Consider the following 27,500-nt stretch of genomic DNA (forward strand, 5'->3'; position numbering starts at 1 on the left):
TTATTGATCAATACACCTTTCATTGATTCTTTGAATTTCATATGCACAGCATTTCAATAGGCCAGTTTGGTATTCTAATTGTCGGACTGGATCTAGCATGAAATGGAGGCTAATGCGGGCAAATTAATTTCCATTTAAAAAGATTTGACCGAATTAGCCTCCATTTCATGCTAGATCCAGTCCAGCGGTGAGAATTCGAAAATGGCCTATTGTAAAACTGAAGGTTACAAAATAATACAATTTCAGTCGTCTTCCCTTTGACATGAATGTAAATAAGTAGCTAATTAGCTTGGTCTTAAGCAACAGAATTTAACTCAGTGACTCCATTGACTGATAACATTCCTGTCAATATGAGGAATTCATTGTTTTAAAAAAGATGTCTAGATTTGTGAAGATTTAATCCATTTCCATCCTCTCGATCCTCGGTTTTACATAGCAAAAAATACGTAGAGTGAAAAATGTTTCTTGATAGTGCAAATTTTGTCTTAAATCTGGCTTTGAAATGTGGATAAAATAGAATGACACCACACTGACATGTAGGTGGATTGCAAACTACAACACAGCCAGAAAAAATACAGGTTTATCGTTAACTGAATTGCCACTTAATGGTGATGATTTTCAATAGTTTTCAATAGTTTGCTTGAGCATTTGCAATAAAGCACTTTTATCAACAATTTTGTTTCACTGTATCAATACGCTAAAACAAGTGCAAAATATACCATGACTTTTTATAGTTCATTATTTGTGCAGATAAGTAGTTGTAAAGTACTTACAGGTCATACTCTGCCTACCTTAATGGCCCACCTTCAACTGACAGGCTTTGCGTGCCGTAGAACAGTAATATTTTCATACATGAAAATCCAGCCAAAGCTGAAATTTATCCATTCAGATCGCTGTGATAAGCAATGCGAATTTCCATAACAAAAACAAACGGCCAAAAAGCCTGTCGGTTGAAGGTGGGCCTTTAACATTTTTTTTCCCAAAACTTCACTGATTAATAAAAAATAATTGCTGAAATTTAGAGAATAAATCTCTTATATTTAGATGGTTTTTTGTGATCTGCTTTGCATGTATTTTCTTTTCTTTGGAGGGCTTTACTAAATATCAAAGTGTTAAAATATTCTAAGCCACTTCAGAGTAAGGTCTATCGGGGTGTTGATTGAAGATGCAACCTGGGAGCTGGTGGTATAAACAGAACAAGCAAATGATTTGCATAAGGAAACTTTACAGCAGAAGTGAATAATACACTCTGATGCATAAGTGAACTGCAATATTTCTTCCTAAATTCATGAATAACACAATAATTGTTGGAACATTCACACACAGACCGTTAACCTGTGTATAGCTACTGTACCCTCCCCTCAGGAGAAAAAATAGAGAAAGGAGCCTTCCCTGATTTTTTTTTTTCGGATAGGAGGAGGAGGCAGCTGCACTCAGGCTAAAAGAGCCTTAACCCAAACCCACTCATCTCATGGCTATTCTTTTTGTTTTGTATTACATTATCCGGCAAGGTCATTGCCAGGGTCTTCCATCTCCACACCTCCAGGGAAGATGAAAAAACCTGGAAACGAGGCAACGTCATTGCCAGGGTCTTCCATCTCCACACCTCCAGGGGAGATGAAAGAACCTGGAAACGAGGACTTTTGTACCTCTCCCTACTAAATTTTATGGTGCCAAATCGTCATCTCAGCTCAGCCCCAGAAAAGACTACTGTTGCCCGACACAAAAGTGCTGTAAAATTAATTAATTAATTTTAAAGTAATCTCTCGCCTTTTCTAAAGATTTGGGTACCGTGTTACTAGTAATGAAATGATCAGCGGTATACCCATTACTCAAAATGGCCGACAGTTCGACGGAAAAGGGTCCCTGGGAAGAAACGTTGGATTCCTTCATCAGATACGTTGCATTAAATCCGAAAGAATTCCTTCTGTACGGTAATCCACACTGTTTACGTTTTAAGTAGTTTATGTCTCAGTTGAGATCGATTCTATCCCACACGATCGGATATGCATGATCTGCATGACAAAACTCACAAGAGCTACAGTTTGTCGCAGAAAAGAGAACCCGACAGCTCAGCAAGACAGGAGAGGCCTTTCTTTCATCGTTATTTAAGGTTTATTGTTTACCAGAAAAAAAATTAAATCAAAGAAATGTGAATGAATGGAGTTTCTGAACCAAAATAAGAGCAATAGCAAGTCATGATCCTGAGATAACCGTTTTATTATGCATTAACGTTTATTCATTAATTTGCAGTGTTTGCAATCCTTACCCCTTTGATGGTTGTGACCTTTTTTCTGTCGCTAAAGTTAGCGAAACATATCGAAAAAAATGAAAAGGACAAGAAGAAAAAAGGCAAGTGAGAATCTCAACATTACAATAGTGGTTAAACTTAAGGGCCTCCCTTGTTCTTTTAGTCCACTGCCCAACAAGAAAATACCCTTGGTGCCAGAGGAATTTTTTTCAAGGTCGGAGAGAATGCTCAGCGATTCTAAATGAACGGTAGAGGACGCACAAAAAAAACCTCCGCTCGCACAACCCCAGAACCTCATCTCCTTCTCATCAAATTGGGACAGAATTTGTCCTAGTAGTTCTTTGATTGGACATTACGTTCGAGGGAGTTTCTGATTGGACAAATCGAAAAACCAGTTCCCAACAGCTGTTGTGACAAGCAGCGTTGCATGACTTCAACCCGAGAGGAAAAGGCCAAACTGTTCTGTTGGTCTGTGGGCTGCTTCAGTGCCTTCACGCACTATAACGGCTTTGCCAACATGAAAAGATCCATTTTAATTGTAGTTAAATTATTTTCCATGTCAATTCGTGCACAACAGTGCTTGTAGATACTCAAGCTCATTTGAGAGCAGTCAGGAGAATTAACTAAAAGAGTTGAACTCGTCAGCATTTGTTGCAACTGTGTCTGTTAACAGAGGACTTATGGACAAAAAATGGTAAGGAAGAACACAAAAGTTTCTCACATTTTGAAGTCTTCCATTCTGCACTTTAGGCTGTGATCTGTAGCTCTTTGCTATTACAGTATCCTGTTTTTAACACATTCAACAATAAAGTTTGGCTCTGAGGGAAAAAAAATTCATCAAATAAATCAATCTTACACACCAAAAATCAATACAACATCTTTAAAATTGTGCCAAAATTATTAAAGCTGTTGAAGTGAATAGCCATAACTGTAATCACAATTTTCAGGAATGTTTGTTAATGATAAGCTTCATTGCGTCCCGTGGAAAGCAGTCTAAGCTTGGCAGCGAAAACTGGTGTGACGAGAATGTGAACTGTCTCTACAAAATGGAAATGAGGTTCTGGTCTGGTTTTTGTTAATTTGATCTGATTAGTCAAAATTCGCGTAAAGAGTCAGTTACGCTTTGTGTTGTGTTATTGCCCTTTTTCAACAAAGCACTCACTCTGCACACTATTCCATAATATTCCATGATAAATTTCACACTGGTCTTCCATTGTAATAAAATGATAACCCCCCTTACAAAACTTACAGATTTCTTCTGTTTACTTTTGTCAATGCAGCTTCTCGTCAAACAAACTTAGCAAAATCGAGAAGGAGAGCTAAAGCTGACTGAATTTGCAGTTGGATGAAGATCTGAGTTGTTGTAAATACATATTGCATTCTTTTCTTGGAACTCGAGTAAGTGAAAAGAACAGGAGTGTTTTTGAGTTAACTATTTCTCGATCACAATACTTGCATGAATTCAGCATTATACGGTTCAACTTCTTCAACAACGCTCAGCACTTTCTTTGACAAGAAGAGGCAGAGTGGCTAAGGGATTAGGTCTGGAGTTCCTTGGTTTTAGTGCGCACAACTTCTCGACTGCTTCCTGTTGGATTTGTTTATCTGTTTATTGTTCCTGAGAAGCCTTTGGGGGACTGGTTGATGAAGGACAATAAAATAATAGATAAGTTTATTTTCATGAAACCACTACTTCCATGAATCATGATTGATGTAAAGTAAAGTGGTGAATAAGAGAAGCATGGAAGTGTTGACAAGTTGGCTTGGTGATGATTGACACTTTGTAACTAAGAGGACATTCTTCCAAAGATCAACCATAACATCTCTAATGAAGTTGTACATGGTTGCTTTTGCTGTGCATGTTTTCTTGCACAAGCATAACTTTCCATATTTCAATTCTGTGAAAAGCAAAACAAAAAAAACACGGGCAAGCTGGATGGCCAACAACTGCGCAACGTCACCAGTACCCAATTTGCTCTATCCAATATCCATTGTGGCAGCAGCAGAAATTTTGAACTACAATCTTAAACAAAACTAATATTGGGAAAATGTGACATGCCTCGATAAAATGCTCATTCCCTAATTTGTCTGTGATAAAAGTTTAAATTCTTCCTACTTCCTCTCCCCCTGCCCCTAAACCAATGTTGGTTTAGCAATGGCCAAAGGTTTGCACAGTATTTTTCAGCACATTATCAACATTGGTAGTGGGGAGAGGGGGGACCAATAGACTGTTTTTGGGAGTTCATGTCAAATAGGCGTTAATCAAATGGCAGCCATGTTGAGTCCTGATGGATTGAAAACTTTTGTTTTGCAAACTGAAACTTGTTCTCAAACATTTCAACTTGACGCTCAGGGGCGAAATATATTGTCTATGGCCGATATGGCCGCTGTGCGTGTAAAGACCATGATGTTTTAAGTTCGAATTTTTCCCAAGAGTTTTGTCTAAGATTGTGGCATCCAAGGGGGGCGTTTGGAAGAGGAAAAGTTATTTCACTAGTTAACGCATTATTCGTTCACTTGGAACATTTTAGGCTACATTTCTCCACCAAGAAAAACAGAATTTTTCATGCATGTAGGCTATCCAATCATGCTAAAGATGGCTTTTCTTTATGTCTGATTTGCGTGTTTACAAAATAATTTAATAATTAAAAGTAGTTACATTTGTTGGTATTACTTTTGGAAAGTCAGTGTTCCCTCCCTTATCAGCACTTAAATGAATTACCGGCAATCAAGAATTGTGACTAAAAAGTAAATTGACCCTTTGTTCACAATGGTTTTATTCAGAACTTTACTCATTTTATCACTGTTACAAACTCTCAATGCTTACTCGAGTATTCCAAAACAATTTCCTTTAATTTTAAGAATATGTGGTAAGTTCCTCACCATTGAAAGGTGTTAAATTTCTCAAATATATACGTGTAAGTCATTGTCACTAGGTGATGAATAATTGTACTCCTCTTTTTTCTTACAATGTATTACTATACTTACTATTCATTATCAATCTATGGCATTGCAAACAAAAAGAATTTCAATGACTGTTAGATAAAAGAATTCTGAAGGAAAAAAAGTCTGGAATAAAAGAAATTCTGGAATAATTACCCTATAATTTTTGAAAGAAGCACCAAATTAGTAATCAGAAAGTCCAGAGTTTGTCTCCAATAGCCCACTTTCGATATAATTATTAAAATTCAGTCCTAAACAAAAGGCATCTTCTTTAGGCTCTGGGAAATAAATACAAGGATTGGTATGAGTTTATTCCCTAGAGTCTTGAGGATGCCTTTTGTGAAGGATTTATTTTTAATATTATTGAAAGCACGCGATTAAAAGCACTCATTCTTATTTTCCTGGGAGCTTCAAGCGTGCAAGTGAAATTTTTTTCCACCTTTTTGAAAACATGGAAATACCAAGGATTTGTTTTTATCTCTTTAACTGGCACAAGACAAATTTTATAAATAATATTACAGTTACAGCATAATTGTTATAGTTAGAAACCATAAAACCCTGTGCAAATGGCTCTAAGTGTCCTGTTTAGAGGCAAAAGAAAAGGCTGTCATGCTTATATGTGGGTGTTGCAAAAACAAGACACTTGTTTTGAATCTAATTTTGCATAGCTTACAGTAGTTTCAGGAAGTACTGACAGCTGACAAAAAGTGTCAGCTTTTTCACCTCTTTCAAACATTGAATTAAAACTAATTTTGACAATGACAACATAAAGTCCGCGGTTTCTACATGGGCTTCCTTGTCATTACCACCTTAAACATTTGTAGTCTATCGTCCTTAAGTTATTAGAAATTTCTAGTGTATTGTGTTTTTTCTCTCTTTTCTTTTAATATGTGGTTACCGGTAATGGCAAATAAAATGAATGAATGAATAAATAAATGAAACATGATCATCAATTTTTCTTTTGAAATGAGACGTTTTTTAGCATTTTTTAAACATGGCAGGCTCAGACATAGTCTCCCTCGCAGCCTTTTTTTTGCATGTCACGCAACTTTTTGGGGGAACGTTGCGTGACATCCAAAAAACGGCTGGGAGGGAGACTAGCCCAGACACCGCTAGAGAAAGGTGCCGTTGGGACCCTTGGTGATGCACATTGTTAATTTACTTTTCAAAACTTATCCCTTGTTTACCAAACGTATTTTGTGCATTAATCATGCTTATACCATAAGATATCACCGACATTATCGACATAGCGACAATATTTCTGAGTTAACCAAAAGGACTTGAAAATTGAAGTAGTCTCTTTATAATAATATTCACCTAAGACTTTTTTTAGATGCTCAGTAGCTTCCACTGCATGATAATGAGGCATGTATGAAAAAAGGTGGTGGGCTATATGGGTATCTCCAATGTGGTGAAACACGTGGTTCAAGATGCCATAATCCCGGTCGATTGTGCAAAGAGCTCCTTTCAACCAGTTCCACTCTTTTCCTCTATAATGAGGAACTGCCGCATCAGAATGCTGCAAATCGGTGATGAAGACCAGCCAGAAGTTGACAATGAGATACGGGATGATATAGACTTTCAGTAGCCACATAAAGGAGTTGAGATACGCCATGTAACCTAGGACACCCATCCAGGCGACCAAAGCAATGTCACTGATGACGACGTCTCTATAGTCCTTGCCACTGAAGATGGGACTGTTGGGATTAAAGTGATCGGTGTGTGTGTGATACTTCCTTCCCGTAACATGCAACAACAAATAACCTGGCCATCCCAGCAGTGACACTTTCAACAGGTTTAGAATGTTGCTGGTTGAAGAGAGGGCAGCAACACTTGCTTCACCGAACTCTGCTTTGGTACTGGGGACAAAGACTTCGTCATGGTCCATATCATTTGTGCTCCGATGGTGCTTTGCGTGACTTATTCTCCACGAATGATAAGGCACAAGGAGTGCCGAGTGTAACACAAGCCCGGTAATGTCATTAATAGTCTTGCTATCTGAAAAAGCGTAATGCCCACACTCATGCGCCAAAACCCAAACACCGGTGCAGACACAACCTTGACACACCCAATACAGCGGCCACAGCACATAACTGGCCCATGATGGCAAGTAAGGGTGATCGAAATGTCCTGTACACCAATAAAACAGCCAAGCCAAGCTTACGTCCCAGGCGACGTACGAAAAAGATCTCAACGTTGAGCGCTCAAAACATTGAGGTGGAACGACAGCTTTTAAATCTTTCAACGTGAACGGCGGTTCGCCGGTCGGCCGCGGTTTCTTGTTTAGTGTCTCGTAGCTCGCCGGCATTTTAAACCGAGCCGGCTTTCAACATTAAAATGGCTGGATACAGACACTGTTGAAATTGGTTGGCGTTTTCGAGCGTAAAATACAGGAAAACAGCCGCGATTTTAAGTAACCCTTAAGCTACCAGTACAAAGGATGTCAGGTGGCTGTCGTCTGCGTTGATTTCATGTTAATAATACGTCAACCAATGAAAGTGATTGATTCTCCGCGTGTTTGGGAAGGTCGCGTGATTGAAGGTCGTTCAAGGTGAATCGCAGGATCCTCGTCGCAAACCGGTCGCAAACACTAAAAATGTTTTGTCGTTACCAAAGAGGATTCACAGATCTTGGAACTTCTTTCACCCTTTACGCGATGAATAAAGAATCTCAACTGCGTCCTGCAAGCAGAATTATAAACAATGGTTACAATGAATATTGATTAATTCAAGGCGCCGGTTTTGCATGCATTTCTCGATGCATGTCGTTTAATATATATTCGAGAATTGAAACGAGATAGGATTTCGCGTAGGGAGGTGTTTCAAGAGAGTACTTAACTTCTGATAAGTAGCTCAAGACATTGCTCTTTCGTCACTGAACACGTGCGCGAATTGGTAACAGTTAGGGATTTCATCTATTGGTTTTAAAAGTGTACTTATTATGTACTATGAAAAATTAATTCTTAAATGCTTCGGGCACATTGGGAAACGGCTTTCTCCCAAAATAAAATACAGCGATTTGATATTTAAGATATTCAGGGGACCATTTCTCCATATCAGTGATTTGATAACGATTTGTTTCGGTTTCTCATCCCGATGGTCAAAGAGATTTTCCGCATTGTGTAGCACTGTTTCGCTGAAAAAGAGATCTCAGGAGTCTGTGCATGATAGAGATCAGTCTTTCGTGTGAAGTAACCCACGAGGATGGCATGTCCTCGGACAGGGGCACCCAACGAGAACATAGTTCAAAACCAGTTAGACATAGCATCGTTAAACGTATTTTAGTATTTAAACGGTAAATATAGGCATATTTTTATTCCCTAAAAATTTTTCATCTGTTCGGATTTCCTGCTGAAAGTCTAGTGATCCGAAAATTATAGGGATCAAAACTTACCTTTTCGAAAATTTCAGCCAGAAAGAAGGCTCCCGAAAATTCTAGGTGACCTTTTTAGGGTAAAATATCCGTTAAAAATGGGCAATCAATACCATTTTTTAGATGTTCGAAAATCCGAGGACAGGCAGGCAAGCAAGAAATTTTACAACAAATGTTCCGAAAATTCTAGATCTCAAATCGTCTTCCGAACAGACATTTTCCGAAAATTGACGTTGGGTGCCCCTGTTCGGACGCTGAGTGATCGACCCCGAATCACTGTTACGACAAAAGCCAAAGTGCGGGCAGCCGACCAAGGTTTCAAACCACCGAATGACCGGCGGCATGTCTTAGGCAACAGCCCAGTGCCCAGGGCACATTTCCCTGGCTTTGGGTAGGACCCAAAGCCAGGGAAATGCGCCCTGGCGACGAGGTTGTGTCTTAGGCACCCATTTTAAACAGCGCTGATAACTTCAACATTATTGAAGTCTACTCACTGATTTCACCCTCCCCCCCCCCCCCCCTTCCCCCTTCAACTATAAATAAAGTAATTATTTTAAAATGATTAGCATTTCAATTACCTTTCATAACTTTTAAAGGGAGAAAACTCGGGTTTAGTCTAGCGGCTTGTTTTTGCTCTTGAAAACTGAATTACCGGACTACTGGTCAATTCAGTAGTAGATTGCAAACTTTGACCAGCTGCTGGTCATATAGACACGACGAAAGAACAGTTAGTGGCATTTACGTTGCAAATTTCTATATGTCAGAGCTGGATTTAGACATTTCCCCCTATTGATTTTAATTAAGTGAAGCTATGATCTTCGCAGTTATGAATGCAATTTTTACAATTGCGTAGAGAAGCCTGAAAAATTCAGGACTTCAACGGGGTTTGAACCCGCGACCTCGCGATTCCGGTGCGACGCTCTAACCAACTGAGCTATGAAGCCACTGACGTTGGGAGCTGGTCATTTGTGGGTTCTAATGGTCCCGTGAGGAATGAATCAATGATGAAATGAATACCATTTCATCATTGATTTTAATTAGCAGGATATTTTCAGAATAAAAAAGTTTTTTTTAGAGTAAGAACAAGGAACTAAATTTTAATAATATTGTTCAATGGGAAGAAGCGATGGCGCAGTAAGGTGCTGCTGTCTCTATTAAAGAAAACAATAAAAGCAAGGTAACACCAAAACACCAACCTGATGTGGCCAACACATCACGCATGCGCACAACTATTTCACCCGGTCAATTAGCAGCCATGGACAGCTGTTTCGGCCTTGCTGGGCCTCATCTATTACAGACATGTTTTGGAGGCCAATTTACTTTGACCTAAATTTAATTTAGTTTATTTCGGTTCCACCCCCTAGGAGGTGAGCGTTACAAAACCGACTGAAAGCTTCCATTAATGGTGTGCCCTTTAAGGCCCTAGCAAACGTCTTTTCAGCATTTGCTTGTTGAACAGCAATGTCAAAAATCGTTTGTCACCCCCCTTTCAACCTTGTTGAGCCACGCTGAATCGAAGTTGAATCGATGTTGAATGCGTTTAAATGCGTTTAATCTTTGCTTCAACAGCCATTCAACTCATTTCTTTTCAATGTTACAGCGAATGTTGAATGAAGTTGCTATCCACTTTCAACATTGTTACAGGTATGCGCGTGCGCACTGATCGGTCTTTCAATGACGTATTTATGTTCGTATCCATAGTAACAACCGCGGACTGAATACCAGGCCTCTGCGGAAGCTTTCTTGAATCAAATGTTGATGATGTGTTGAAACCGTTTGGCATCCAAGCGACCAACATCGGCCAACATCGTTCAACATCGTTCAGCATCGGCCAATATCGTCCAACATCGTTCAACATCGGCCAACATCGTCCAACATCGTTTAACATTGTTCAACAAAATCGAAGCCGTTTTCCCGGGCCAATTGGGCAGACTACAACACTGGAAACTCCATGAAATACTCCCTGCGAATAGTTGTTAAAATATTAGTCTCCAAGGTTATTTCGATGAACTTTCACATGAACTGGGAAACGTTGTTTGGCGAATTTATGCACCGAGTCATTGACCATCGAAAAATACATTTCGTGAATTTGACGTCTTTTCAAACCACATTATAAACACCATTATATTCATGGATTTATATTTCTTCAGGAACCATTTAATTGAAATAAGAACGTATTTCCTCCACTCAAAAGTTGTTTCATCGAGTATCACTTTGAAGAGGACACGCCCTGTTTTGCGTTTTCTTCGTGATGAAGTAATGGAGTGAGTACTTAGTGGAATTATTAAAAGAAATATACCCTAAAAGATAAGAGTGTCTCACAATTCTTGACGCCGATTGAACTAATGAAGGCTAAAATGGCCGAAACTGCTGTGCCTGGCTTCCGGCCACTGCATAAGGGACATGACCTTAAGCACGCGTAAGGTACTAGCCACCGTAGCCAGACGGCCAATCTCGTCGCAGTGAAAGTCCATTTTGTTTTTAACCCTTGACAACTACTGTTGTTTCAAATTTCTGAGTGTGCGTACACGTACCTTCACTGCGACTGCGCATAAATTGGAAGTGGCCAGTGGTGCTGACCACAAGAAAAGCGGACTCTGGGTACGAGGTCGCCATGTTGGGGTGTGTCGCCTGACCGAACCAAGTCAAAACTCTCGCCGTCTTATGTCATTGTGATCCTGAGGTCCACTCACACATTTTTATTACTTCTCTATCACTTTAAGATAAAGCGGTCGGGGAAACGAATTTGGGTGTGGGTGCGGGGGCAGAATGTTCCTTTTCCCAATCCGCTTCCTGAGGGCTCCTGTGGCAGTGTATTCTGTACAGAGGAGACTTCAATGAGAGGCGCGGTCTTCAATGTTAGACACAAAAATCTAATTTCCTCAGACAAGATCTTAGCCAAACTCATGGATTGTTCTTAATATGGACAGATATGGAATTGCCAAATCTCCCAGTCAAATACAAATTACTTAATGACCAATATCTTTGGAAAAAAATCGGCCGAAAGTTGGGATTATGTGGAGGATTGAGAGGTAATATGTTCTCAAACAAAAACTTTCACGGCTCAAATTGCTTCTATGAAAATCTCGATTACAGTTTATCACAGTATTCCTGAAATCATTGTTATTTCATTGAAACACTCGACTCGACTTACTGAAACGACTGTTTGTGATGCAATGAAACTACTCCCATTGTTTATGAAGTACGTGAAAAAGAATTCGAGAGCATGTTCCGCTCCTAGCACTAAAGTAACCAATCTGATACAGGTACTCGCAGAACTCGCGGTGCGGCACGACATCTGCGACATCACAAAATATTGGCGGGAATTGCGTGGGAAGCAAGCGAAAGGGCACGTTGATGTGATTTTTCGCGTATTCTAGTCGATTACGATCGCTACTTAGTCCTTAGCCGGTCAAGAGTAACATATTTTGGCAAGAAAACATCACTTAGTCATACTGAGAATATTTAAAGTATTTATAGTGGCTTGCAGTGATGGGAAGTATTTTCAGATAACCTTTTGGCTCCGCATGCCAATTGGTGATTTTAAAGTCTTTTAAGATTGATTTCACTATAACAAACAACAAACGCGCCGATTGTAAACACTAGTTGCCATTTTAAACAACGTTTGTTGAGAAAGACTCCTTTATTATTCAAGAACAGCGGGGTTTGAAGAATAAATATTGGCCTTCAAAAAACCGACGATTACTGACAGAAAATGTAAAACACGCGATATCCAACTGAAGGACAATATCAAGGAGCCCTCTAATAGGAACAATCTAAGTTAAAGTCGGTGACACTCAAGTTTGTCTAAGGTTTGAATTGGGTCGTGTCGTGTGAAAGACAACAATTGCAGATTTCATGATGAAAACGTGGTTTAAAGGTCCCTTGCTTCCGAGCAAACCAAGTTTCAAATTCAGGAAACTAAAGGTACGTTGTTCATTTAATTAAATTTTCGTTCACATTTTCAACAAAGATATAAACTCCTCCGCACCGTAATTTGTATCCGAAAATTGTTTACTGCGCGCCTTAGGAAAACTATGCCGGCGCCCGCTATATGTTCAACAGCGTCAAAGTCGACGTCCGTGACACTTCAAGGGTGAGAAATTAAACAAATACAAAAAAACCCTCTAAAGTTAAGAAATAACACAGAAAAAAAAATGACTGTAGGACTTTTAAAAGGTGAATCAGAGTGATTTGCGACAGCTAGCACAAGAAGGTGCAATTGTGTGATATTAAGAGGCTGTTGACGTTGATTCACGGTGTCAAATCACGACACGTGTCTAAACATCACGAATGATGAAACGTCTGGTAAATTCCGGCAAGTTTTTGTTGGAAATGATTCATAAGTTTAAGGTGCAGGAACTAAGCTATGAACAATTTATTTGGCGCTTCCTTGTCATCAGTCTGCAGAAGAGTAAAACTTGCAAGTATTTGTTTGGGCAAAACTAAATATTCGAGTTTGATCGGGTTTGTGACTTGACTTAAAGACAAGCAAAAGACTAATTTTATCCTAGCCTAATTTGGGAGAATCAGGAATCATGAACACGAAATCTTCGGGGCCAGCGAAAAAAAAAATGCTCGAATTGTTTTGTCAGTCTTAATCTCTTATCCTGTTACATTGATTAATTCGGTTTTCACAAAACACCTACATAGGGAAATATGCATTTATAACCCGGACGTGCAAGCATTTATTTCACTCATTCTGCAAGCCCGGCTGAAACAATCGAGGGAAGATTAAGCAGTGATAATTTGCAAAGATCCTAATTAGATTCTGAAGACTTTGAGAAACACAATGGGTTGGACGGCTTTTTGCCCGTGCAAGGTAAATATCTTCCTCATATTTTATTATGTAAAAATGAAGCAAATGATCGTGTCAAATCATATTTTACATAAAGCACGCTTGTAATGTTATCTAAACGAGACATTTTCATTTATGCCAAGCAACTAAAACCTCAGCAATATCTACGCCTGATTTAACGAAATTTCGTACAAAAAAAAGAACTATTTGCTTTGTTCATAATCTTCCTCTACTATGCCTTGTGATTTCGTCACCGCGATATTTCGTGAAAAGAGAGCACAGGCCACTAGAAAATATCGCACATCGCCGGCATAGCTAGATTTCCACATATATTTTTGCCATCTTCAGAGCATCCGAGCAAACCAGAAACGTTTGACACCTTTTTAAGCAACTGAGGAATCCATTTTTCCCAGAATCAGTGAAAGAACAAACATGAACATAGTTTTAGGCTAAACTTGCTAGTAGGCACGAGTACCTCTCTTCGTTTACAGCAAGAATCACGTTTAGTATCGAAAACATGTTTCGAAATTTTCAAGGTTAGGAATGCTTTTATCAGCGGATCTTAATCACCAAGGTTCTTAAAATGAATGAGACCTCAAGACCTCTCTCAATTATATTAACCATTGTTACCCGCAGTTGCCATGGTCACGCACGTTATAGCAATTGTGAATTTCCTATGAACATAAAAACGAAACTCGGAAACAGAGGGTGGACTTTTAGAATAATCTTTTTTAAAGTACCGTGGATGGTAAAGCGTCTTTCCTAAGTAATGTGAGATACTCGGAATATCATTGTCGTGTATGTCTCGTTTTTTTGTTTATTTTGATTCCCTTCTCGGCTGTTTACAATATCAATACGTAACACAAATACGTCTTAAAGTAGTTGCGATTAAAGTAAGACGTGATTTGTATTAGTGTTTTCTCCAATAATCTAGTTTCTAAAAAAAAGGAAATAAAAACACCAAAAACAGAGAGCAACTAATATTTATTTACCACAAAACCTGGCAGTCGAATACTGCAGGCTTCTACTTCCCTAAGAAATGAAAAAAAAGGTTTCACAACTTGTAGAATTGATTGTTATTTCCAGCCGTTAAACGAAAAACGTTTTCATATGATTTCAGTTTTAGGCGCTTCAAAGCCCTCTCATGTCAAAATACGTGTCAATACGATCTCATCAAATCAAAGACTTTCTCCTTATTTTCCTCGGCAGTAAAAGTGCCTTTGTAAAAATCTACGGATATGAATGTAAATCATGTATGATCACCAGAAAGTAAGACACTCGTTTTCATTATGAATAACTATTGTGATGGAGTTCCTTGTGGCTCGAATGTTTCCTCCATTAAAACAATGCTTTTAAACAGTTCCTTCCTTTGCAATTGTACAGACAAAGCACCTCGTTCAGAGAGGGCCATTGAATGAATTATTTTACCCAGATTTAAAACCGCAGATAAAAGCGTCTACCACATGGTCCTATCTAAATATTATCTGAAAATAACCGTTGTTATTTTTTTCAACTTCAAGATATGTACTCTACAGACCTTGTGTTCTCTTTGCTACACGTAACATGTTTTATAGCAACAAGTGTACAAGTTCTTTTACTTGTAGTTCTTATTCGTGAACGTGACTTCGCCTTCAGGCTGTAAATCGCGTGACCGTGAAATTCGCTGAGCTGGAACCAGGAACATTATTCACCGAAAAACAACCACCATAAGCACGGATTTCATCCTTGACGCGAGCATTCCTGTTTGGAAAATTCAACTCATAGTTCGATCTTAAAATTTTGTGCTGACAAATCTAAAATTTCACGAAACGCGGATCACGGAAAAAGTTGGAAAATGCGTAAACTTATCTTCACCAAAGCATGTTCTCTTGTACGATTTTACGCTTTTCGATATATCATTTTGTTGTGTAACTTATTTTCAGGCTCAATGAAATTTCGAAGAATACAATAGTTTATTGAAACTTCTATATTTAGAACAACAGCGCCTATTTTGAGTTTAATGAAAGATATAGTAATACAGTAGAGGTATATATATTAAGACAATTGCTTTCTGGTGAGTCCTCAACCAGAAAGAAAAACAATCATAGACTAATATTATTTCACCAGTACAGTAAAGTCTCGAGTTTAATTGTTTAACTGAATGAAATTGCTATTGTTTTATTTCCATACAACGAATTGATGAGTAAGACAATTTCAATAACAGGGTCACACACTTCGTACGCCGAGCGAGTAACTCGCAAACTTTATTATCATTCGGTCCCGATGCTCCACAACGATATTGGTTTCTGAGAAGCTCTTTCCCCGGCGATTTGGAGCTATTTAAGCACACACTGTGGATGGGAGGGCGGGGGGAGTTGTGTTGGAAAAAAAGTTCATTAGTCTATTCTACATAAACATATCAAAATTGGCATTTTGGCAACAAGTTAAAAATTTATACACATGAGAAATGAGATGTTGATAGAACCCACTGGGAACTCGGAAAATATCCGAGCCCCAGACCCTCCTGATCCAGTACGGATGCTCTAACCACTGAGCTACTGGAGACTCTGCCGAGCAAGGGTGAATTGTGGGTCTTTGACTCGAGCTGCATCACGCAGCTACAGATCCAAAAGACGACTGACAGCATAGGCTCATAACTGCATCGCGCAGTCACCTTAAAGCATATCTGAGATGCGGCCAACCAACCACCCAAGTGAGCCCAAGTGAGCGAATGTGAGAATGATATATACACATGAGAAATGAGATGTTCAGAGAACCCACTGGGAACTCGCCCTCAAGCCCCAGATGGGATTCGAACCCACGACCCTCCGTGATCTAGTCGGATTGTGCAAAATTGTGCAGTAAGTTTTCCTTGTCAGCTAAGCGATTGACTTTGAAGCCATGTTGCAGACGTTTGACAATCAATATGCTCATGTTTTTGTGATTGAAATGAATCATATTTCGAAAAGCTGAAATTCCTTGTTGATATGGAGGCCGCGTAGTCTTCAATTTTTCATGTGCAAACGCAAGGTTCAGTTCCAATCCCTCTCTACCACTGACAGAATTCGGTATCGCTGTGGTTACTGACACGAATTTGAATCCACCACACACTTAAAATAGCCAAAGTGTTTTTCTCCTAGCAATTTGGAGTATCTCATGTTTGATTTACAGTAAAACGTTTCTTTCACTTCTAATTGTCGTAAAATGATAGAAAACGCTCTATGTAAAGTCACACACCATTAAAAGTAACTTGAGTGCGCAAATTGACTTGTGCGTCTCTTTGGCGAAAAATACTAACCTTATCGTGGTTTTCCGCTAAGAGCCGATAAAAGTCGCATAACTGCCTTTATTGCATATTAATAAGGTTCTCTGACCCATTTGCGATTAAAAATTATCCGTGTTCTAAAAAGAGTACCAGCAAAGAATTCGATTCTTTCTAGTTTCCAAACAACAATGTTTTTTTCAAAAGGCCGCCCCTGATTGCCTCATCATTCAGGAGCCACTTTAGTAAGACCAGCTCACGTAACTTAATTAATGACAGGGAATTATCCCTTCACCTTAATTTGAATTAAAAAGCATGTTACCCAGCACAACAGATTAGCGAATGAATTGACATTGAATATGTGATATTGTGTTGAACATTATTTGTCGGAAAAAGAAATGTTATTTTACAGTTGTAAATACGACAATCATAACTGGACTTTATTTCAAATGCCACTCCGGCCAATTTGCTTTACAAAACTTCGTGGAAAAAGATATAGGACAAATTTTAAATGTTGCACAAACACACTTTTGTTGAAGTTTATGAATTTTCAATTATCCGTTTTGATTGCTTTCCGGAATGCCCGTGATAGCCACGAAATTAGGGAGCTTAAGCAACGACAACGGCGACGGCAACGAGAACGTCACGAATTTGCATATTTAGTGGGTAAAAACAATAGCTTTGCACGCCCTGCACGTGCGTTTTTCACCTTTGTCCATTTCGTTGCCGTCGTCAGCAAAGCAACAACGTGAAATAGCCAAGTTTTTGGTCTTATGAAGAACGTCAGCACTTGAGGATAAATTTTCATTTTCTCTCCCAAAATGGAGTTCCGCTCCGACAGGTGTCATCTTTGAGGAAATACCACACCCTTGTCATATTAAAACGTTGAAATAGTCACGAAGCGATTAAAATAACGCAAATTTATATTTTGAGATGACGTTCTCGTTGCCGTCGCCGTTGTCGTTGCTTAAGCTCCCTATTGCGTTTATGAGGCCTTACCCGACCCCAAACCACTTTGACCAATCATGGCAGACGTAGGGAATCCCAAAAAAAACGCACCAATCAGAACTCTAAGCAGGAAATAGTGCTAACAAGAAAGGCGGGAAAAGCCGCGAATTATTCTTTTGAACACGATTGGTTCTCTTGTTGTTGTCATAGTGACTGAACAATCTTTAACCAAAAGTGCAACAATCTTATTTGTAGCCTCTCCAAGACAATTTCAGACAGATATAAAACAGGAAACAAGTAATTTTAGTATCAATTTGGCAAGGAAAAAAGTATTCTCATCAGTACAATAGAGCTTAGTGAAGCCACTTGGTACAATCTCCATTAAGTATAATGGTATTACACAGCGAAGTAATACTAAGAACACTTGTATTTACTTACTTTCTCCAACACTACGACAAGACATTTTTTGAGCAGGAAACTGAACATTCCAAAGACGTTCATATCGCGAATTACAACCACTGCAGGTAAATAAAAGCCGTATTGAATTCCAGGATGGGCCTCTAGCTGTTTAGTTCTTTGAAATAACTAAAATGTTGAACATGATTTTCGAGAAGTTAATAGTATTAGAATAATTGATTTACCTCTGTAAGTGGGAGCAGTACTTTAAGTGCTCTCTAGTCCGATATGCTTTATTATTTCTGTCGCATGCAAAGAAACTCGTTTTAAACGACGCTTTTTAACAGGGCGCAGGAAGTTGATACCGCAGGCAATTCCATCTACCGCTGACTGTGTCGTACAAGCCTGTGAACACAAGACCTGATACTAAACCGTTAAAAGCAGAGATGAGATGTCGAAAATTTAACAGTGCATTTACTAATGGAGAAACAATGCAGCGAGTGATAATAGCACTCCTGGGTGTTCCGAATGCCGGGTTCCGCCATACCTAACACCTCTTAAGTCATTTTCAAATCATTGACAGAGGTGTTTACACAAAATAACTATAGAAACGTCAAAACGAGGCATCCTATATAACTAATAGCGTGAGTTCTTCAACTGAAATGTTTGACGAATAATGTCTGTCAAATATATAAGACAAAGCTTCTTTTAGTTCTCTTTTTATTTATAGAGATACCGGTTCTGTATTACAGTGCGACTGAACAAACTGATTTGTCTCTGGTCAAAGTTTTAATCTGTGAAGAGGATTTACCTTGTTTTATCAAACATTCCAAAAACAGCCGATTAAAAGATTTCCGTGCCAATTTATTCATTTGAAAACAGCATACAACTAACATATTGCTTATTAACCACACTGTATTGGTTTCTACAGAGGCAGAAGATGCTTCTCATATTATCTTTTTCTGTCCAAGTGCTTATATCTGTGTAGTTTACGACAATTTGTCTAAAATTGACAAAAAATACTGACAGGCATGTACAATTTGTGTTCACTATTATGAAACACTGCTTTTCGCAAGTCGAAAACAAGCAAAGCGCAGTGCGAAATTACAGACGCCGCGATGGCAAATCCAAAGCATGCTGAGAATTTAATTGGTTTTCGTGCTCTACGGCGCGTTCGTTACCACGCATCAGTTAGGATCTTAAAAAGGAAAAAAAGATGCACAGAGGACGGCGTCCTAGAGTCGGATTGAAATATCGTTTTCCGATAAAATTTCCCACTAAAAGATCAAAACTGCATCATCTTTTAACAGCGTGGGAGAAGCCGTTTATGGATCAAGAATTTGAACCTCAGTTCCATTGTCGTAGTGACGGCCTTCACTATCTGTTTTTCATGTTGAATACCGTTGCATTGAAGTCAACCGACAAGCTGCTGATTGGCCGAGGCAAAACTAATGCTTGAAAAAGTATCAAACCGGGTTCGATTTAACTGTGTGATCGCGTGTGTATTTGATATTAACAACCTGCCATAAATACGCCAATTATGTGGCATTTCCAGACAATACTTTTCGTGGGATAAGCAGCAAATATAAGCACATCGCACCTCAATACTCAAGTGTCAATAACGCAAAGGATTAGTTGTCTCACATAATGAAGTGAAGCTGAAATCAGGGCCGTTGAACTACACTAAAAATTAATCAGTATTGAACTTAGGTTTGGTTTTGAAAACAAGGTAATAAGATGTTCATCTGACAACAAAAGAATCCAATCAGTGACCGAATGAAAAGAGATTTGCTGAAGGCTGCAACATGCGTGCATCAGGAATGTTTCTGAACTCTTGTTGTCCGCTCTTAATCCTACCACAGGACTTAAAAGTAAGCATTGTAACTCTGTTTTAATTTAGAGCACTAAAAAGGAAGAAAATCAAATACTCGGACCATGATCATTCGATCCTAACAGAATCGTAATTCAAGACAGCGTTTTTCACTAAAAGAAAGACACCTTATTCACCGTATTCTTTGCGGCGGAAGACAGAAGAACCGTTGTTATTCTGAGTAGACGTAATTGTCGATTAAGTACTGTTATGTTCGCTTTGTTCTTTTGTTTTATGGAGGTTAATTATTGCGGATTCGGTATATGAAAGACAAGCCAAAAGAATACTGAAATGGCAGCCATATTGGAATAAGGTGCAGAGCACTATTTTGTAGCCTTCATTTACATAATTGCATATAAGGATTACATCCACAGCAAAGGTTTAACCATCATTTACAGGATAATAAACAGCGCCATGCATAAGAACGTAAAGGGGTCTTTCTGCGGGTACCGGAAAGCATGGTGTTTTTGGTGAATTGAGATTAGTCTTTATTTGTAGTTGTTTTGTCTTCTGTCTTTTGTTTCTTTTGTGTTACGTAATTTCTGCTCCTGTACTTGCAGAAACTGCCACTTAAAGCAAAAAATTTGCAGTCCTCATTTCAAAAATTGCATTTACCCAGTCAAAACAAATTGTGAGGTTCGAGACGAAGTAGTCTGTTTTGCTTAATCTCTTAGTAGCCTCACCGGATGATCTCAAATGTTTATTGCATTCACACTTATGATATGTCCCAGAAAAACGTGACTATCGGTCGACTGGCCTGACAGACTGCGTTACCTCTTGAGTTTTTTTGAGCACATGAGTTGACAGCAAATGGCTTTACTATTTACTACGCACAATTACTTTTCAGGAAAAATGTGTTCATGAACAGTTTAAACTTGAAACTAGTCCCTCTCGGATATCTATCCCACATTCCCATGCGCCTTTGAACTTGAGCTAATAAGATGCATGAGAGATACTTTTTCCTTGAAAGTATGATCATTAAAATCTGTTAACCCATGTCACTAAGCTGTCAGAATCTACAACATTGAGGTGTTGCCAGTCGTGTGCTACGAAAACCGTCGACGTCAATCTGTTTCGACCGAATATTCTCTAACTTTCCCTCGAGTGAACACAACGTAATTCGAATTCGTTTATGAGGCAATCCTAAACGAAGAAAGACCTAGAAATATCTCGGTGTTAACCACTATGATAATTTTTTTTAGACAGTGATCGCTTTATTCAATAATTCACCACCCACTTAGGTAAAAAAGTATAAACACCAAAATTGAAAAGTGCTTCATATATCTCGCTTTGTATTCCATTCTGATCTTGTTTTGAAATCTCTTTAACCCTTTCAGGCCCGATAGTGCCAAATGGCACTTATAGATTTTACTCTGTCTAACGCCAGACGATTTTACTCGTCAATGGGGAACCCCTCGGGCCTGAAAGGGTTAAGCGAGTTTCATGAAACGCATACAAATTCTTTTATTTTAATAACAGCACAATTAATTATTTCCGAAACCACTTATCGCGGTGTCTGAATCATATCACGCACACATTTTTGAAAATTTAGTATTCACTTACAAACCTGGAGTACATTGCTACCCTCTCTTCTTTATCATGCTTGTCGAAAACAGTCTCAAGAAAAACGGGTTGAAATGCAATTAACAAGAGAATTTAAAGAGTAACTTTCAAGGTGAGAAAAATTTTATTAGATAATGTCATTTTAAGACATATTATGACTTTGTAAATACGACAATAAGTATATTTTAATATCAAAAATTAAGTCTTGAAAAATCGCTTTGTTTTTAAGTGGACTTTGTGTACGAAAACTTTATAAATCGAAATTCTCGAGTCAAGTTTTATCCAGAGGAGCAGATCTAGATGTATTGGCTTGAATATATCTCTTTGAAATAATTCGCTTCAGCAACCGATAGTAATGAAAGATAAATCTGTCTTTCAGTACCACGCCCGGCCACTTTTGAAACTGGGTCAGCTTCGTTAAAACACCTTCTTAAACATAAGCACTAACCTTTTCCGAGAGTTTTATTTTATTGGTCGAACTTGGCAATTTTAAAGGCAATCGGTCAAAAGTAACGCGTGAGTGACTGGAATGCATCACGGCCCTTTGTCAACTGTGCAATTTACAAGACGGTAGTCCTATTTATCGTTTGCCGCTGAAAGCCTGGTGTAGCTACTAAAAATGAACTAATAACTCTCTAACAAGCTCACTTAAAATGCGCAGGGCCTTTTTCCTTTTTGTGGTACAATGTGCCAAGTAATACAAAAATGCTTGGGTGACATTTAGGAGCTGGACGTTACGATGCGGAACGACATTATGACAGCGATTTCTAGATGCCATAAAAAATATTAATCAACAATTCTGTAACCGATCAAAACATTTCTGTGGTTTAAGGCCGGTTTACACAGCATGATTTGTTGGCCGGTTTTGACGGGCCAATAAATCGTACCGTGCAAATTGTCCGTTAATATCCACCATTTTGAACGCTATTTATGCGTATTTTATACACACTGGCGTACTTATACCCTTTGATTGACAGGGCGGTTTCTTTCGGAGTGTCGGCTCGACTTCAAAAATCTGTTGCACTGCATCAGACTTTTTGAATCGGACCGATTTTCCGTGAATCGGCCGTTCATCGACTGTCAAAATAAACACAAGATTTGCGCTCCGACGTCGTCGGGCCGATAATTCGGGCCGACACAGTTGAAATCGAACCTTGTAAACTGGCTTCTAGAAATTCTGTGTGCGTAAGCAATTTTTGTGTCGCAAGCGCAACATAGATTTTTTTGACGTTATTATCAAATTCTTCCTTTTTGTGATAAATAAAAAATTACAGCAATATAAGGAATAATAAAGTCATTCTATATCCAAAAACTACAAAATTATAGCGACTTGGGATACTTCACGATTGCATTCCTGTCGTTACAAAAATTTAAGAGTCTAAATTAGCCTGCGAGCAAGATCTCTCGAGGGGATGTTTTGAATCGGCGCTTTAGTTTATTCCAGAAATTAAAAGTTTTTGAGCCAGTGTATAGTTAGAATTACAGTTTATGCATCAACCAAGAACTTCTAGAGATCGACAGCATAAATCTTAAATATTCTCGTAAGGACGTGAATTCAGAGTAGATTTTTCTAGAGTAGATTTTGGAAGCCTTTCGTTACGTAAGATAAAGGATATATGTTATAACCAAATTGATCATTGTTGTGATAAAAACAGTATGTTATTGCTTTTTTTTTTGTTTTGATGCCTTTTAACGAAGCAAATATTGGTTAACAAAATAACTCTTTCTAAACCCCAGTTCAAATAGAGGCAAAATTGCTTTGAGCTCAATTCACTGCAACAAAGAAACTATTTTCACCCTTTCGGCAATTTAAAAGTTACTTTATAAAGAACGGAGCAACTTTCGGCCAGTAATTAAGTATATTGAACTCCTTAGTCTACAACTCAAATTGTTTTGAGTCGAAACGGACCGGCGGAAATGTCCTCTTTTTGATCAATTCGCAAAGCCAAATAGTCTCGAAAGTCTACTGTTGAAGTCATCTTAGGACATATTTTATTTCAGCTGTTACATTATTCTTCCTTTTTCAATCTCGTGACCTTCCAGCCAGCTTCGGCAGTAATGCGCACGAGCAGTCCCTCTCGCGAGAAAACCAATCATTGCTTTCCTTTATTATTTGTTGCTGTTTATGTGTGAGGTTACGTCTCCCTCGGGAGCAGTTTACCGATTTGAATAATAATTATATTTGCGCATTATCTCCTACTATCGTGCAATTAAGCAATAAAGGAACAAAATGCTATTGTTAGGTATAATTACATCCTTGCTCCATGATTAGTTTCTCTTCGACTCGCGTGCAGGACGAAGGCAATGCAATGTTTATTTTCTGGCAGCTGTTTCAAAAAGATGAATTCGGTGTTTTCACTCACGTGATCAGTAACCTTGTTTTTCCACCTAAACAAAAGAAAACGTTCGCATGATAATAGAGATCAATTCCCGAAGGATTAGTTGGGTACACCAACATGGCTGTCGTTCCACTGTTTCGGAACACGAACATGACCGCGGTGACGTCATGTGAAAACACTCTATGGATGAAGTCTAGATGATTCAAGGAAATACCCGAAATTTCTTCACTCAACTTGAAACAGCAATTTAAAATAAATAAATAAATACATGCAACGCGAATTCAGTTCTCGTTCGCTTTGTCTGTATCCCAAAGGATAATAATGCCAATTATTTAGGCTCTTCAGTTTATTGTTAGCGTTGATGAAACAAAACAATAGCATTGAATGATCTCACCTACTACGTATTTTGAGTCTAGTGCGGCGGTATAATACGCTGTGGCGATCCGACAAAACAATCATTTTGTTAGTATCCTGATCGGTATGTTGTGTTTGTGTTGGACGGAAATGGTGCTATATACCTCAAAGGCGGTTTGGGCTACTTCATTTGACAAATCAACGTCATTGCATGCTATAGTCCCGGGCTATAGTACAGACACTATACTGATCCACCAGCATCTCTGAATCCTTCGCCTTCTCAACAATACGGCCAGTGACAACACATTTCTTGAGCAACCACGATGACTAAGCTTAATAGCAGAAACGTGAAGGCAAAAAGGACGGTATGTTAAGTCACATTTAACAATTTACACCACATATGTAGAGACTGTACTTTACGCTGTCTCGATTCCGACCCTTTTCGTTCATTTGAAAGTGTGTTACTTGTGTTCACGTGCCGCTTGTCGATGTGAAGGAATATTCTTGGAGTGGAATTTTGAATTGCACCTTTTTGTAGCGAAAAATGACCGATAATCTGATCCGGGTTGCTAGAAGCGTGATTAGGAATAACCCTTGTTAAAAATACCATAACAATCTAGAGATTTGATACTTCTTCAACGATGTTTAGTAAGACTAACAATGCGTCGAGCAAATCGGCCCTGTTTGATTTCTTTGCACTTAAATGGTTCATTTTATCCAACTGATAACACTACAAGCGATAACCTCGTTGCAACTTATTCCGCCGACTATCACAGATCCTAATCATATATAAACGGACAAAGAATGGTTATTAACAGATTCTGGTTCCTTCTTTATTTATACTGAGTTTTTTGCTTTGTTTTTACTTCATGTTTCTTTCTAAACATCTCATCACAAGCTTGAAGATTGAATTCATGGTGAAAAATACAACTTCCTAACTTGTTTTCTTTTTCTAGCTTAGTCTTATTCAGAACGACAAGGGATCACAAGGTCACATCCATATTCCATTTTTAAGGCATTCGATCATTTCCACAACAAAACCATTTTCCATTTTAATTTGGGAAAAATACTTACTTTCTCCAAATCCCAAAATAAATCTCTTGTGTCACTATTTCAGAAACTATCAAGTTGAGATAAAAATCGACGAACTATATTGCCAGAATTTGACATAGCAATGTTTTGCAGGATATATTTAAAATGTTTCTTGGTTACCAATTCCGATGGGTAAATGGCATACATATTCCAATATTCTTCGATGGCACATTTTAGGAACGAAAGTAATTTTAACCTGAAACAAGAACTAAGAATAAGTATGATAAAAAAAATTAGGCAGAAAGATGAGGCTGTTACTTTGGCCTGGTTGTACAATCACACCAAACTCTTAACCAATCTGATTAGTTTTAAAGTATCGTGGTAACCCAGATGCCTCGTGATCGCTTTTAGATTACTGCACGTTATTCGTCTAATAATATACCTTTTTTTTTTCAGAAGTCAAGCAAAAGAAAAAATTCAAAGGACAAAATGGTGGCAGTCGAGGACAATAGCAATAGCGTGGAGATGAAAGGTAATTATAGTTTGTTGACTGTTGGTGACGGAACCTGGAAAATCCAGCTCTTTATTTTGGTAAAAAACAGGCTTATGCTAAGTCGTTTAACTTCAGAAAAGCTTCCCAATCTTTTCCTTTATTCCATGATGTGTATTAAGGCAGAGACAACTTCCTTGGACAAAAGCTCCAGCTGGACTCTTAGAAATGTACTATATTCTTATCATAAATATTTTCAGTCATCTTGTGATAAGTTTGATCGGTAAGGACAAAATCATGAATTTGATTTCAGTTTCAAGTAACCTATTCTCTCTTCGTTTAGTCGGCACTTTAAAACGAACAAAGAAATACGTCTAAACAACTAGAATACAAATCCTTCAAATTTCTTTCCGGTCCACTGACATTTCGGAATTATCGTGAGCTTATGAACTTATAATTTGGTAATAGGTTTGTCAGATAAATATATACGTTACAAATTCGAAATTAGGTTTGTCCGTCAGGTCGTAACTAAACGATAAAAGACGGCGTTTTTAACGATCGAAAAAAGCTCCTTGAGTCCTCAAAATTTTCTTTTTCCGCTCTAATGAAGCTTCTTGGTGAAAACTAATGAGTATTATTGTGTTTCGCTGAAAACGATTTTGAGCCAACGAAGATATATGTATGTATATACACGTTACAAATTCGAAACTAGGTTTTTCCGTCAGGTCAACTAAACGATAAAAGACGGCGTTTTGAACGATCGAAAAAAGCTCCTTGAGTTCTCATAATTGTCATTTTCCGCTCTATTATTGTAAAATGACGCTTCCTTGGTGAAAACTAATAAATGTTATTGTGTTTCGCTGAAAACGATTTTGAGCTAACGAAGACTGCCTTTTCAGAGTTTCATTCTTCTGTTTATTACCGCGCCTCATAGAAATCAGTCTGAGATTGATTCCCCTGCGGCAATACTGAAATTAATCTATTGTCGTCACAAAGGCATAAAAATATTCCTGTATTTTCTCCATGTTTTCGTCAAAAACAACATGACTTCTTATGCATACATAAATTCAAGTGTAAACAGTGAAACCTTCGCCCAAGAAACTCAGTCTGAAAACCGATGTGACATAGATCTGCATATAACGTCAAGTAATTTGAAAAGGCAGAACTACTTTTTGCGTTTACTGAAGAGCTGGTGAGTTTTAAAAATAGTACCAGTTAATTCTAAGCGAGAAGACTACCATCGTTTCGTTTTTTGTGGCTTCAAGGAAGCACTCTCCCAACATTTATTTATACAATAACTGTATCAACCACACCAAAGATTCAACTGAATTTCCTGAAAATTGAATTAACAGTTAAGACGAACTAAAGCGCACCCCCAGAACACAAACATATGCAGTTCACTTTCTTTGACTCTCACAGGCCGGAACCTAGTTCGAGCTCTGAGTTTAATCCAAAATAAAAACTTAAGAGAAAGTCGGTAACCCCTGAACTATCGAGAGGTCGAGTTTCTAGGCGAGGGTTCGAATCATTAACTTATCTCTCTGGGATATTATTGTTACTAGGCTAGTGCAATGAAGTCCAAATATTCCACTGAACTCTTGAAATCAATTATAAAGATTACAAAGAACTTTGACCCGCTTTCCACGCGGATAGGTTGAACTTGCATGAAATATTTCCACGTTTTCGGCGCTGTCCCATGTTCTTCTTAGAGGAGGAATTAAGTGATATTTTTGCGATAAAATATTCGCTTTCTTTCTTAAGTCTAGAATAAGTTGTCAGTTAAACAACACATTAGTTGACAACAAACTATTGTTAACATTGCCCGAGTCTTTGTTTGATCGCACTGTCAGTTTGTTTGCACAAATTAGTTTTCATCTACTCAAATCAGTATGGGAACAATACA

General features: G+C 38.3%; 4 protein-coding genes across 8 annotated transcripts in view; 3 read left to right on the forward strand and 1 right to left on the reverse strand.

Moving 5' to 3' along the window:
- Positions 1–471, forward strand: part of LOC137984627 (E3 ubiquitin-protein ligase NRDP1-like) — a 2,502-nt gene extending 2,031 nt beyond the window's left edge. The window contains exon 2 of the mRNA XM_068831829.1: positions 1–471. This exon is cut by the window's left edge and continues 1,293 nt beyond it. The gene's annotated coding sequence lies outside the window, so the exon portion shown is untranslated.
- A 1,189-nt stretch (positions 472–1,660) lies between these two features.
- On the forward strand, positions 1,661–6,141 carry LOC137984828 (small integral membrane protein 15-like). Its single transcript, XM_068832127.1, has 3 exons — positions 1,661–1,934; positions 2,254–2,352; positions 3,532–6,141. The coding sequence occupies exons 1-3, from the start codon at positions 1,838–1,840 to the stop codon at positions 3,582–3,584; spliced, it is 249 nt and encodes an 82-aa protein (XP_068688228.1). The 5' UTR covers positions 1,661–1,837; the 3' UTR covers positions 3,585–6,141.
- LOC137984827 (uncharacterized) lies at positions 5,011–11,237 on the reverse strand. Its single transcript, XM_068832126.1, has 2 exons — positions 11,101–11,237; positions 5,011–7,875 (listed from the first exon to the last, which is right to left on the reverse strand). The coding sequence occupies exon 2, from the start codon at positions 7,500–7,502 to the stop codon at positions 6,399–6,401; it is 1,104 nt and encodes a 367-aa protein (XP_068688227.1). The 5' UTR covers positions 7,503–7,875; positions 11,101–11,237; the 3' UTR covers positions 5,011–6,398.
- An 859-nt stretch (positions 11,238–12,096) lies between these two features.
- LOC137984763 (uro-adherence factor A-like) overlaps positions 12,097–27,500 on the forward strand; it is a 23,657-nt gene continuing 8,253 nt past the window's right edge. The window contains exons 1-3 of one of the 5 annotated variants that reach the window (XM_068832036.1): positions 12,099–12,493; positions 13,220–13,388; positions 25,564–25,639. In XM_068832036.1, the coding sequence (XP_068688137.1) occupies positions 13,359–13,388; positions 25,564–25,639 (106 nt within the window). In that variant the 5' untranslated portion in view covers positions 12,099–12,493; positions 13,220–13,358. Of the gene's footprint in view, positions 12,494–13,219; positions 13,389–19,545; positions 19,821–21,381; positions 21,495–24,210; positions 24,441–25,563; positions 25,640–27,500 lie in introns of those variants that run through there. The other 4 variants (XM_068832032.1, XM_068832033.1, XM_068832037.1 and 1 more) reach the window with 4 other exon arrangements.

Source organism: Montipora foliosa, chromosome 14 (assembly GCF_036669935.1).
Source record: "Montipora foliosa isolate CH-2021 chromosome 14, ASM3666993v2, whole genome shotgun sequence".
NCBI classification, from domain to species: domain Eukaryota; kingdom Metazoa; phylum Cnidaria; class Anthozoa; order Scleractinia; family Acroporidae; genus Montipora; species Montipora foliosa.

Bases quoted from the DNA above. Each gene is read 5' to 3' on its own strand.
- LOC137984828 (XM_068832127.1), top strand. From the start codon at position 1,838: ATGGCCGACAGTTCGACGGAAAAGGGTCCCTGGGAAGAAACGTTGGAT. The intron at 1,935-2,253 runs GTAATCCACACT...ATTAATTTGCAG, and splicing joins GAAAGAATTCCTTCTGTACG to TGTTTGCAATCCTTACCCCT. The intron at 2,353-3,531 runs GCAAGTGAGAAT...TTGTCAATGCAG, and splicing joins AAAGGACAAGAAGAAAAAAG to CTTCTCGTCAAACAAACTTA.
- LOC137984827 (XM_068832126.1), bottom strand. From the start codon at position 7,502: ATGCCGGCGAGCTACGAGACACTAAACAAGAAACCGCGGCCGACCGGC.